We start from the raw sequence: 12863 nt of genomic DNA on the forward strand, positions 1-12863 counted from the left end.
CATTTGATGAACAAAAAATTAATATTTGCTTATTGAAAATTCTACTAATAATAGAATGATTCTACAATAAATTTATTTTAAAATTGAAAATACATAGAAAATAAGTGTCAAAATTCATAACTAAGTCAAAAAATTGAAAATTTTATATAAGTTATTTTAACCAACAAAAATAATAATAAAAAAACATCTTTGAAAATTGAAATTAGTAATCCTTTTTTTAAAAGAAAAGAAAAAACAATTATTAAACAAAAAGAAAATCTTACGTCGTTTAAATATTAAACCCCTATTTTGCCCCCCCCCCCCCCCCAAAAAAAAAAAAAAAAAAAACGTTAAACCCCTCAATCTACCCGCCCATTCCCAAGTCTAATAAACCCTAATTTCCCCGACCGCCATTCCCCGAAACTCTAACCTTTACATGGAACTTCTTTCAATGGAGCCCCAAATCCCCCCCAATTCGCAACCCATTCTATACGAAACCCTAACGGTAACTCCAATTTCCCTCCCTTCTTCCCCTGCCTCCGAATCTACGGCGTCCGATCTACCTCCTCTTGAGCTGTATTCTGTCTTCCGTAACGAAATCTCTTTATCAGCCGAAAATCCCATCTCCGTGGACTCCGCTGCGCCGGATTATTTCTCTCTTGATATTAACGAGCCGGCTGAGCCGGTGCCAGTTCAGGTTCCGGTCTCGGCTTGGGATGAAACGGAGCCGAAGACGCCCGGTATTGTGGATGAGCTGAAGCTTGAGAACAAGTGGTGGTTTCGTGGAAATAGTAGGTTTAAAAGTCCAATGCTTCAGTTGCATAAAGGTTTGGTAACGATATAAGCTTTTTTTTTTTTATGGAGGAATTTTTTATTAATTTTAGCTGAGTTTTGGTTATTTTATGGAAAATTAAACCTTTTAATGATTAATTTAGTTTTTGTTTATTTTGCGGAAATTTAGAGTTTTTTCTTTCAGGATTAGAATTTGATAAGTGGTGATTAAACTTAGTTGAATTCGGGGTTTTTATCCTGTTACAAAATATTGAGTCAGCTTTATTGCTATCAAATTATTTCAATTGCCTTTAAATTCAATGCTATATCGGTTATTTTAGTAATGAATATATCTGGGATTGAAATTTTAAGTTTTTCAATTGAGATATCCTTTGGTAAATTTTGTATCTTTACCTTGTTTGCGTGCTAGTGCTTGATAATTCACTTTGAGCTTTTGCGTCTGCTCCTTACACTGACTTGTGTGATTTTATGGCACACTAGTTCTTATGTATGTGATTGTCTATAAACAAAATGGCGGGTTGCATGTGTAATTGTTGTTATGTTGCATGAATTGATGAGTGAAGAGTAATAGATTGTTGGTCCGCACATGTACTAGGATTGATGGAAGTAACACCTGGAGTCCATGGATGGGCATATGAACCGTCAAGTACTTCCGTTTTAGATTTCTGTTAATATAATCTTGTAAAATTTGAAGCACGATTAAAAATATATATATATTCTAGCTTTCTTTTATGAAATTATTTATGTTTGTATTACCTACGGTGCTTGTTGTTGGGAGATGGTGATAAACATTCTTGAATGCCATTTTTAAGGGTGTGTATATCGTAACAGATTTTAAACTTTAGCATTGATGTTGGGTATTGCAGAGATAGTGGACTTCTGTGGTTTTCTATCCCCAACTCCGGAAGAGCAAGCAGCACGTGATGCAGCTGTGGGTTCTGTTTTTGATGTGATCAAATACATATGGCCTGCCTGCCAGGTATGATTAGCAACCTCTCTTTCTCACATGCTGAAAAGCACATACATGTAAACATGCACACATATTTTACAAGGCCAAAAGGTAACAACTTGTTTCTTTGCAGCCAGAAGTTTTTGGGTCTTTCAGGACAGGACTTTATTTACCAACAAGTGATATCGATGTGAGTATTATGCTTCCTATTATCCCATAAAATTTATATCTGGCAACTCTAATTCTGTCAATGGTCTAATCCTGTTATATTATAGCATGCAGTAACACATTTGATGGTTTTTCATTAGTATAATTTAATATAGGATATTGATTTTCTACTATGAAAAGAAAAAGAATAGGAAGCTGAATACTGACCAAAAGGTTTTTGAAAATATAAAAAAGAATATAGCAAGACTGCTATTATATATTCTCCCCTGCACTGTATGATTGATTTTTGTAGTTATTTGTTTATACTGTGTATAGGTTGTGATTCTAGGGTCAGGTATAAAAAATCCGCAGACTGGTTTGCATGCTCTTTCGAGGGCATTATCTCAAAGGGGAATTGCAAAAAAGATGCAGGTACTTTCTTTGTTTAGAAAGTTTATTGATACAAAAAGAGTATATTTACCTAACAATTCAATTCTTATCAGGTGATTGCAAAAGCTCGCGTACCAATAGTTAAATTTGTGGAAAAGAAAAGTGGTGTTGCATTTGATATAAGGTAGTTTTGTTTTCCTCTTGCATTGCTTTTGGATTGATTGGAATTTCAAAATTGGTCCATATTCTACTTTCTTGGCAACTTTGTTGTCTGTTAATCTGTAATGTTTGTTATACACTTATAATTATATTTGTTGGAAACCTACTTTGTTTATAATATATATTTGTTTGAAACTAATTTTGTTTACTTGTCCACATATTTTAGCGCTAAATCCCATCTTCAATATTTTCTTTTTGCCTCCGAACATGCTGAATTTGTTTTTGTATCTGTTAATTTTAGTATGAAAATCATCATATAAAACACTGAAGCAAATATGAAACTTTAGCGGAAATGCTTTTTTGGAAGTTGTAAAGATGGAACTTTTAAGTTATCCTCATGGGATTTCCTTTGAGGTCCATGAAATTAGGGAAGTCAAAGTTTTTGGATATGACATAGTGGAACTAATCAACATTTCAAATTAGTATTTGGATATTAATAATCTGTGAGGTAAAATAATTTGCCAAACAGAAATATTTTTATTCGATGAAGGTGAGATTGTCAAGAATTCTTGAAAAAACCTTTATCATCATTTTTGTCTTTAATCATGTAAAGAAGTTATGTTGACACAGATTCCTATCTTCCTTGAATTTGTATTGATTGACAATATCTAATGGGATGCTTGGAAGTTTATGAGGGTGGAGACTGGATTTGGTTCCTAATCTGACATATAACATAAGTGATAAGTGTACCAGAGAAAGCTGTTTTATCTCCATCTTGGTTTGATGTGGCAGTTTGAAACTATGTTTCATGTTTTATTTGGCAATGCTCTCTCATAGTTTAATATTTAATTGGTTGTTCAATACTGCAGCTTTGATGTGGATAATGGACCAAAAGCTGCCGAGTTTATCAAGGTTTGTTGCAATAGTTTTGTGCTCTGATGTTTCATTTGTTAGTTTTTGATAGTGATGCTTAAGATGTAGTTATTCTAATCCCTTTTTGTCAAATGAGGTCAAGTATGTTGGACCATAGACTTTTTCTTATGAGGAATGTGCTCGTGTTGTAGTTTATTTGTCTGGTAGATTTATCCTTGCTGATGGGACATGCTTTTTGATGTCTAATTTTGGATTCTTTGATTAAAATTTACGTAAATAATTTTTTATGACTTCTACATGCTCCACAAACTTAGGACTTTTTGTGGTTTTTCTCTGGTGTATTGAAACTCTGCTTCTATTAGATTATTTCTTTATATGTTCCAAGGCATAAACTTAGGACTTTTTCTTTTCTTTTTTTTTTTTGTATTTTCTAAATTTAAACTGTGCTTATGTGTTTTCTCTTAGGAAGCAGTACTAAAATGGCCTCAATTACGACCTTTATGTTTGATCTTGAAAGTATTTTTACAACAGAGAGACCTGAATGAGGTTTGAGTTTGTCTATCCTGAAGCATTGTTATTTCTTCTAAAAATATTGTTATTCCTCTGTGCTTGGTTTGAAATGTTGTTGAAACTATGCAGGTATATTCAGGCGGAATAGGTTCTTATGCTCTCCTTGCGATGCTCATGGCCATGTTGCAGGTAAGCAAATTTCTGATCGTATTTAAATTTTCAATATGAGCTGCATGCAGATGTGTACGTGCTTCTGCTTGGTACCTATGAACGCACTCCAATAAGGAAAGACTGTTATATTATTTGCAGCCAGTCTGTTATGTTGATGGTACTTGTGCTATTAAAAATTTTAATAAAATAATAAAGATATGGAGTACGAGTAACATTTTCAGATTTTTGACAAGGCATTGGACTTTAGCATTTTTCTTTTTTGCCCCTGTTTTATTTGTGTGGCCTAACCTATCTTTATACCTTTTGTGCTTCAGAGTCTGCATGAATCCCAAGCTTATCTGGAACATAACTTGGGGATGCTCTTGGTATGTCTTCTAAGAAGCCGTACTTTTATCTTTTGCTTCTCTTTTAATCCAAACCTTTAAGAAAAGAAAAACGGACATGCAATCTTATAAATGTCTTTCTTTCGGAAATTAGGTGCACTTCTTTGATTTTTATGGACGAAAACTGAACACCGTAGATGTTGGAGTGTCTTGCAAAGGGAGAGGCACTTTCTTTTTGAAGAATAGCAGAGGGTAAAAGGAAATTTTTCCTTCATGCCAAAGTGATCACTTTTCTTCCTCAAGTACTGGTAACTAAAATTGTATATTCTTTTTGGTTTGATTCTCCTTTAGGTTTTCAAACAAAGGGCGACCATTTCTCATCTCCATTGAGGACCCACAGGTTACCTTGAATGTTGTTTCTTGTTGTCTCCTAATTTTAGGAATGCTGGTGGCAATCACAGGCTTCCACGCTAGCAATATTCGTACTTCCTTTATTGTTGAGTCATGCTTGTGTTTTTGTCTGTTCATTTTTATTAATCTCTTCTTTATGAAACAGGCTCCAGACAATGACATCGGGAAGAACTCATTTAACTATATCCAGGTTAATGCTCTTCTCTTTCTAGTCAACTGTATTTTCAGGGAAAGAACCCTATACTCATGGCTGCCTCTTCCCCCCCTTAACCCAAACCACAATTACTATTCCATATTCATGCAATAAAAATCTATAGGATAGTTGACTGTTGACTTTTAGGTTTGGTCTCTGGTAGGACAAGTTAGATGATGGCTTTCAGGTTTGAATCAAGAATCATCACAACCTTCTATCTAAGATGTGAGGTATTTGTTTAGCTCTATCATAATATTTGTAGTGAGAATGTTATATATTATCTTGCAGATTAGATCAGCTTTTGGGATGGCTTTTTCTACCTTGACTAATCCAAAGATCATCTTGTCTCTGGGCCCCAATAGAAGCATTCTTGGTACCATAATTAGACCAGATCCGCTTTTGCTTGAACGTAAAGGAGGATCTAGCGGGGGTATTACGTTTAGTAGCTTGCTTCCTGGAGCTGGGGAACCCTTACAGACAATGTCTGCAGATCAGCAGGACATTTTGTGCAATTGGCACTTAGATGATGAAGAACCACTGCCTCGAGGAGATGGAAATGCTGGACATGATAGTGCTCAATCCTCTGGAAGAAAGAGGAAATCTTCTTCCAAAGAAAGGCACAAAAAGAAGAAAGTAAAAGAGAATGGTGATGTAAGAAAGATCTGGCATGAAGAAACAGTCTCAGAGAAAGAAAAGAGTGAGCGAAAGAAAAGTTCTAGACATAACCATAAACACAAAAATGCCAATGGTTTTGGTCGCCATGAAGTTGGTTCTTCCAGGAGTCGCTAGAATGATCACACCCTTGTGCCCTTATTTCATTGGTTGTCTTCCTTAATCATTCATGAATCTGTCTTGCCACTAAGCGAAGGTCTAATTGTGCTGATATAGTCATATATATCGTGTTGCAGCAAGGAACGGTGAAGCAAGATGTCAAGGTGGACTACTAGATGCTATCATACAAGATTTAGGGACTTCTGTTCTAGACAGTAGTTTTCTATAGGTCTTGGATGGGTTTAAGCTTTACTAGTCCCCTTTAAAAATTTTCCGGCTGCAGATGAGGCCTTCCTATAGTTGGCAAAAATTATGAAGACTAGGGGAAGAATCTTAAAAACATTTTTATACTGTCAAATGTAACAATAGCTTAATATAAGCAGTTAACTTTACATCTTGAAAGTTTAATGTCAAATTAGTTTCACATTTTTTCTCCATGTACCATTTGATACTCTGATATTGGAAGAAGAGAGCCTTTTGGGGATTCACCCCATCTGCTATTCTTTAAAATTTTTTGAATGGATCTTACTCTCTCCTTCCTCATAGTTCTACAAATAAACCATGTTCGGGCAAACTGATTCTTGGAGCAGTACTAAATATTCTGCAAACCAAAACTAGAGAAACTCTTATTCATCCAGCGCGATGGCAAGCTTCAATATTTATCCTGTTTTCGGATTTTTGTTTCTTATGACAAGTTCCAATCACAGACGTAATGAGAATTTCACACCAATGTTATTGAAGGTGAAACATATTTGAATGGTCGTAAATAAATAAGAATACAGAATACATCTTTCAATCGACGTGGTTAATGTTAATTAACTCTATTCTTCGACCAAAGATTATTTTCAAATAGAAGTGATTCATTTTTTTCTTTTAGAAAAATAAAAAATTGGGAAAGTTGAAAATTAAAGTTATATATTTTTGAAGTTTTCTAAGATCAGGGAGCAGAAGATTATATTTTTGTCGAAAAATAAATCCCACATGGAACCAGTATTTATTTAGTTACATATTTATAAGAACCGATATTTAATCCCACCTCCGCCCTGGAAGTCAGGAAGTGTTGCCTGAGATCAAGTGGAGCTTGTATGCTTAAACATGATAACTATTGTGACCCTTGACTCTAGCATGCGACTAGCTCTTAGCGGGAGAGGGCATCCCCATTCACCAAGATTGGGTAACCAGAAAACAGAAGTTAGGCTCGCGTCTTCTTATTTTTATCATTAAAATTTTAACAGTTGAGATAGGCTGAGGCTGTTCTCCATTTTGTACCTTTCCATGTTAATTTTAAAGTGGTTATAAATTTTAATCATTAATTTAACAATTTTTTCATCTTCATTCATTTCATATTTTTTACCAAATAAAACTTAAAAAACTTCTTTCATCATTATTTTTATATAAAAGATTTTGATGAGTTATTTTTTTTAATCAACACAATTATAAGAAATGGTTTCCCTATGAAATGAAAACACAAAACCTTCAGTTTGATACGATGCAATTTTATTTTAGTCACAGTTGTTTGCTTTGATAAGATTAGCACCGCAAGCCATACCTGTTGAGGTTCATATGTAAGTGGGATATTTTACATCATTAAAATGTGAGATATAATTGTGACATAAACACACAAAAGATCTAAGAATTCAATAACTTGAAATTTTTTGACTACAAGTGATATCTAATATGCACACATGGATTCTTTTGGTTAGCTTTCATGATCTCAAAGTTCAATTTATCTCGTAACACCATGATCGTTTTACTTGTCATAAATACCCAAACGCATTGACATGTTATGCTTTTGTATTGTTGCAAAATTTGATAATCTAAAATATAATACGATAATATAATAAAAATAGGATATGAAAAAATGACACGAAAATATTAATTTTAGCAATAATTATATATTTATATGTTTAACAAAATAAAAAATATATTTAATGTTTTCCTATTAACACAAATTTGATATATAAATTTTATGTAAAATACGATATAAATACATAAATTTTAATATTTTACATTATATAAATACATAAATTACCTGATCTAATTTATGATAATTGATTTACCCGAAAAATGTATTTCATTTGGTCACAGACGATAGAATAAAAAAGTTGACCTTTTAGTGGAAGAGATGACCCAGATGCACGCCTAGGTAGTAAGCGTCCCTTGAACTGGTGGTAGTAGCTAGCCACCAAATTGCATCGATTGCTACCTATCCGAGGAGGGTGGGGTTCCCTTTCACCAAGGTTAAGGGACGCACAAGATTTTACAGACTGAAAGGTATACTCCGCCCTCCTGTGCCGTCCACGTTTCGACCACATTAGTGCCCCACTTGGCTACAAGCCCACGTTACAGAGCTCCGAAATTGCTGTAATCATGTTTAATCTTAATAGTCATTGAAGATTTATATAGTTGATGTGGGATTTTATTCTTGGTTCATATTTTTCTCTTTTATTTATTTATTTTTTGGCACTCGAATATTTGTCACTATTCCTCAAGGCTACAATTCTCAAGATATTGATCTGGTCAAGACAAATAATTGTGAAACAAGATGACTTTATTCTTCGATATAGAATAAGTATGATTTCATTACCCTCTCTTCTCAAAATCGATTTATCAATGTGTGCAACGTCAACATTTTTATATTCTAAACGTCAACGTTTTTATATCTTAGAGAATTCTTTTTATGTCCAATGTGAGATTGGATCAGAGTACCTTACCTAGCCCCTCAAGACATTTAGTGTGGGTCGAATGGTCCAAGGCCTAGTCTGATACCCTTTGTCATATGACCATTATCCTGTCTTCTCAAAATTGACTTATCAGAGTGTGCAATGCCAATGTTTTTATATTTTAAGGATCCCCTTTCATGTTCAATATGGGATTGGAATACCTTGTCTACTCCCCGTTGGAGCACTTAGTGTGATAGTTTCACCTAGTCCTTCTCTTGTAAAAATTTTATATCTATTGTTTCTTGTTAATGGAATTTTTGGATGTTGGTCTGTATGAAAGTAGCTTGGTGATTGTGTGAAGGACAGTTTGGATTTACCATAAAAAAAACACAATCAAGAGGAGTTTGAATTAGTTTTTGGGGACATGCTTTGATACTTAAATCAGTCAAATGTCTAAAGTTTTTGTGAGAAATAATGTATACAGTAAATACTTGGGAAGTTTAAAAAGGAAAGATTCTTAGTTTATACCATACTTGGGTCTCCTTTTTACCTTATATATGAGAAGATGGGCGGTGATTATGATTAAGGCAATTAATAGTTGATGGGAAGTTTATATAAAGTTTGATGAGAGGTTACGTGAGTGATTATGGATTACATTTAATGATCTAGATAAACGTAAATTATATTTAATGATTTCAGAAAAATTAGAAAACAATTAATCTATTCTAAACTAATACATAGATGGGTCATTGGTGAAGCTAATTGGACGAGTCCTTCATTGGCAAGGGCAAGCCTGCTTTGTAGCAAAGAGTCTAGATGTCGATCCTTATTTGTGGGGACGTGATAGTTGAACTTGTGTTAACTTATCAATTATGAAAGTTGACTTTGTTGATTGAATAAATAGATACATCAACTCTATTCTTCGACCGAAGATTTTTCTTAAATAAAAACATTTTGTTTTGTTTATTCTTGTAGAAAAATGGAAAAATTGGAAATTAAAGTCATAAATTGTTGAACTTCCCTAAGACCGTCCAACAATCTTAGAATGGGTTTGGAAGTCAATAATTTTACTTATTAACAAATACGAATCCCACATTAAGTTACTAATTATTTAGTTACGCATTTATAAGAACCTATGTTTCAGTAACAACATTGTCCTCCAAGTCAATAAGCATTGCCTGTGACCAAGCGGGGCATGAATGGCTTAAACACGCTGATAACGATGACCGTTGACTCCAGCATGCTAGCTACTTGCCCTTGGGTTAGTAGGGTATCCCCATTCGCCATGGATGTGTAGCCACTTCATAATGAATTCAGCTTCTTCACAATCTGGGAGTGGGTCTATCCCTTCCTCCATGGATGGGTGTGTGGTAGTTTTGCACTTTTTATTAAAAAAGGTAATTATCAATCTCCTCGAGGAGAAGAGTAACTGATATATCATCATTTTTATAGAAAAGATTTTGATGAGTTGGATTTGAAAAAATTGAAATGCAAATGTGATATATATAAATATAAATATAAATATATATATATTTATATATATATAGACACACACACATGGAAGATCCTAAAAATTAACTGATCGGTGATAGGCTTTTGTTTGGATGGCAATAGGAAAGAAGCAGAATTTAGATACATTCTCTCTTGTGTTTGTGTTAAAAGCATTTAAGCGGGTTAGAGGTGGATATCCTGAAGTTGCCCAAGAAAGAAACAAGCCCCTTTTTGTTTTCTAAGATATGTGATTTGTTCTAGAAAAGCTTTACTTTCTTCCTTTCTTCAAGAAAATTTCAGGATTTCGCAGAAAATTCTTGGGCTCCCTTTTAAAACTTTTACTCTTGATGATTTATTAATCCTTCATAGGAAAAGGTTGAAATTAGCATTGATCAAAGTCGTAAGCAGGGTAATATCAAAATCATTTATAGTTTTAAAAGCTTGCTAGCCCTTATAAGGAATGCCAACTTATACATGCCATGAATACGGACAATTTAGCATGGTTAAATCCCATGATTAAACCATGGTTAATTACAAGATGTAAATATAAACCCAACATTGAATAAACAATTAGACATTGAATACATTTATATAAATGAGAAGTAGCTAATAAAATTTGCCCTTCTAGTCGTAGCATTGCTTGCGATCAAGATGGGGCATGAACGATGACGTAACCAAGATGGCGAAGCAACTCTTGACCCCAGCATGTTGCCTAGTGCTGGGCTACCAGGGCACCCCCATCCTCCACAAATGGGTAGCAATATAGAATCATTTGAGACTTGGGCCGTTCCCTCACAAGCTGGGGACTGATTAAGTACTGTTGCATATACTACCACACACCCCCGAGATTAAACAAGGATTCGGATCTCTTTTAATTTCTTTTAGGTCTTTGATAACGTTGCAAACTTTAGAGTATAAATAAAAAACTTTACCTTCTAATTTGTAGAAAAAAAAAAAAACCTTTTATCCTATGTTTATTTGTTTATGAAGATTTTTGACCCCATGGCTATGTATTAGTCTTTGATGGTAGCTTGAGAAAATTCTTTTGGTTATTGATCCCTTACTTTTCAATCAATCAATTTCGATTTTTGAATTAAAAATTACGACAATCTTTATGCCATAATTTGCACATATAAAAAGTACAACAAATTTTCAATCCAATTCAATCCAATCAGTTTCGATTTTTAATTTACATCCACCATGGTTGGAAGTAAGCCTGTCCACGAGCAGAGGCCGAGAAACAATTTTTTTATTCCGAGTTCAACCCACCCAATTTTTAATCTATTAACAAATTTTTTTATTTAATTTTAAATTTAAAATATATTCTAAAAAAATTAAATATGATTTTTTTTTTTAATTTCTTAAAAAAATTCAAATCTCTTAAACTCAAATAACCAAGCCTTGGATGGGATTTTTGAATGACCAATCAAGCCTAACCTGATGTGACTCAGCCCGGCATATAATCAGATTTAATTGGAAACATAATATTAATGATAAATATATGGGTTTCCCTTGTCTATCTAATCCATAAACAATTTAGAAAAAGAAAAAAAAAATCAATCTCAAGTTATCAATTTTTTTAGGTTCGGAAATTTTAATTCTTATTTGAATTTTTATGCTGGGATATGGAGGATAAGGTATTAGAACTATAAGGCATAAGGGTTTATGGAACACTATTTTCTTCCTTTATTTGCCCTCTTTTCTCATAACTAAGCATGTGCTAAATGTAACTCTACAGTAAGACAAATTTTAAAGTTCATATATTGTTGAATGCAAAAAGTGTACAACTAACGTAGTTACTCAATAAAAAAGTAATCCTACTAATAATTCTACTAATAACTCTTAAAAGCATTTCCTAGTAATAGCTGCTATTTCAAGAATCAACATTACTCTCCATGCAAACGTCGTAGGACACATGTAATGTAGATTGTTGCCTTTTCATCAACATTCTCATCACCACACCAAGCAGGATTTTGATAACCATTCTGGTCAACGAAATTAGCAGAAGAAGAAGAGGACACCTTTTGCATTGATGAATAAACTGCCCGATTCTGATCCGTAAAACGCCTCGGATAGTTGTTCTGGATAGGCTCTGAGATTGAACCAACCTTGCTGCTATCAAATTGCTGATGGGAAGTAGGCTTAGTAACAGAAGAGAATGACTTATAATTGGCTAGCTTGTTTTTAGAAAACCCCATTTGCCTAAGAGTTGCTTTGATTTCGATCGGATATCTAACTCTTAGAGGGAGATGCTTAGTTATGGATGATGATTGGAGATCACTTCTATATATAGAGAGAGTTTGACCAGTTCTAAAGATTAACTGATCGGTGTTAGGCTTTCGTGTGATTGGCAATGGGGAAGAAACAGAATTTGGATATATTCTCTCCTTTGTTTTTGTGTTAAAGGCTTTTAACCGTGTTAGATGTGGATATCCTTGAAGTTTCTCAAGAAGGTATGTGATTTCTTCTAGAAAAGCTTTACTTTCTTCATTTTCAAGCAAAATTTCAGGATTTCGCAGAAAATACTCAAGTTCCCTTTTAAAACTTTCACTCATGATAGTAAAATTATTTACGGTCATAAAGGCACTTGCTAGCCCATTTCCAAAAAAAAAGTTGGTCCCTCCCAAGGTGCTTTATTCTTAAAGAGTTTCGGTAAATTTCATAGTTTTTTTCTGTTCCAAAAATTTTCCCGGAAATAGCAACTGAGCAACGTGGCACACGTACAAGCTGGACAAACTCTTGGGAGTCACGGGTTGAGAGGACTTAGGTGTGGAATTAAAGGCAAATTAGGAACTTCAACAAGAATTTTCCCAGGAATATTGGACAGTGATCAATGTTTGGCATATTGAGATAAAACGGTTTGTCATCAATTCAATCATGCTGTAAAAGAGTATGCTATTGAATTATCTAAGTATGGCCGTGATAGCAAGAGACAAATTCTATTGGAGATTAAGCCATCACGACCAGCTGTAATGCTTCGTGCTTGGTTTTTGCACTTTCCTTTACAAATTAAAAAAAAAAAAAAAAGAAAGAAGAGAAGA

General features: G+C 33.9%; 1 protein-coding gene across 1 annotated transcript; it reads left to right on the top strand.

Moving 5' to 3' along the window:
* Positions 1 to 297: 297 nt before the first annotated feature.
* On the top strand, positions 298 to 6178 carry LOC111275834 (Nucleotidyltransferase family protein). The gene is made up of 13 exons (XM_089754551.1): positions 298 to 806; positions 1638 to 1750; positions 1854 to 1910; positions 2204 to 2299; positions 2371 to 2441; positions 3286 to 3328; positions 3755 to 3835; positions 3929 to 3988; positions 4285 to 4335; positions 4448 to 4545; positions 4645 to 4693; positions 4850 to 4894; positions 5186 to 6178. The coding sequence occupies exons 1-13, from the start codon at positions 416 to 418 to the stop codon at positions 5684 to 5686; spliced, it is 1656 nt and encodes a 551-aa protein (XP_089610677.1). The 5' UTR covers positions 298 to 415; the 3' UTR covers positions 5687 to 6178.
* Positions 6179 to 12863: the final 6685 nt, after the last annotated feature.

Source organism: Durio zibethinus, chromosome 25 (genome assembly GCF_047325235.1).
Source record: "Durio zibethinus cultivar Kanyao isolate XHJ-2024 chromosome 25, ASM4732523v1, whole genome shotgun sequence".
Classification (NCBI taxonomy): Eukaryota; Viridiplantae; Streptophyta; class Magnoliopsida; order Malvales; family Malvaceae; genus Durio; species Durio zibethinus.

Excerpts from the sequence above, each read along its gene's own strand:
- LOC111275834 (XM_089754551.1), top strand. The coding sequence starts at position 416 with ATGGAACTTCTTTCAATGGAGCCCCAAATCCCCCCCAATTCGCAACCC. Across the intron at positions 1,751-1,853 it reads ACATATGGCCTGCCTGCCAG|CCAGAAGTTTTTGGGTCTTT; the intron begins GTATGATTAGCA and ends GTTTCTTTGCAG. Across the intron at positions 4,895-5,185 it reads ACTCATTTAACTATATCCAG|ATTAGATCAGCTTTTGGGAT; the intron begins GTTAATGCTCTT and ends ATTATCTTGCAG.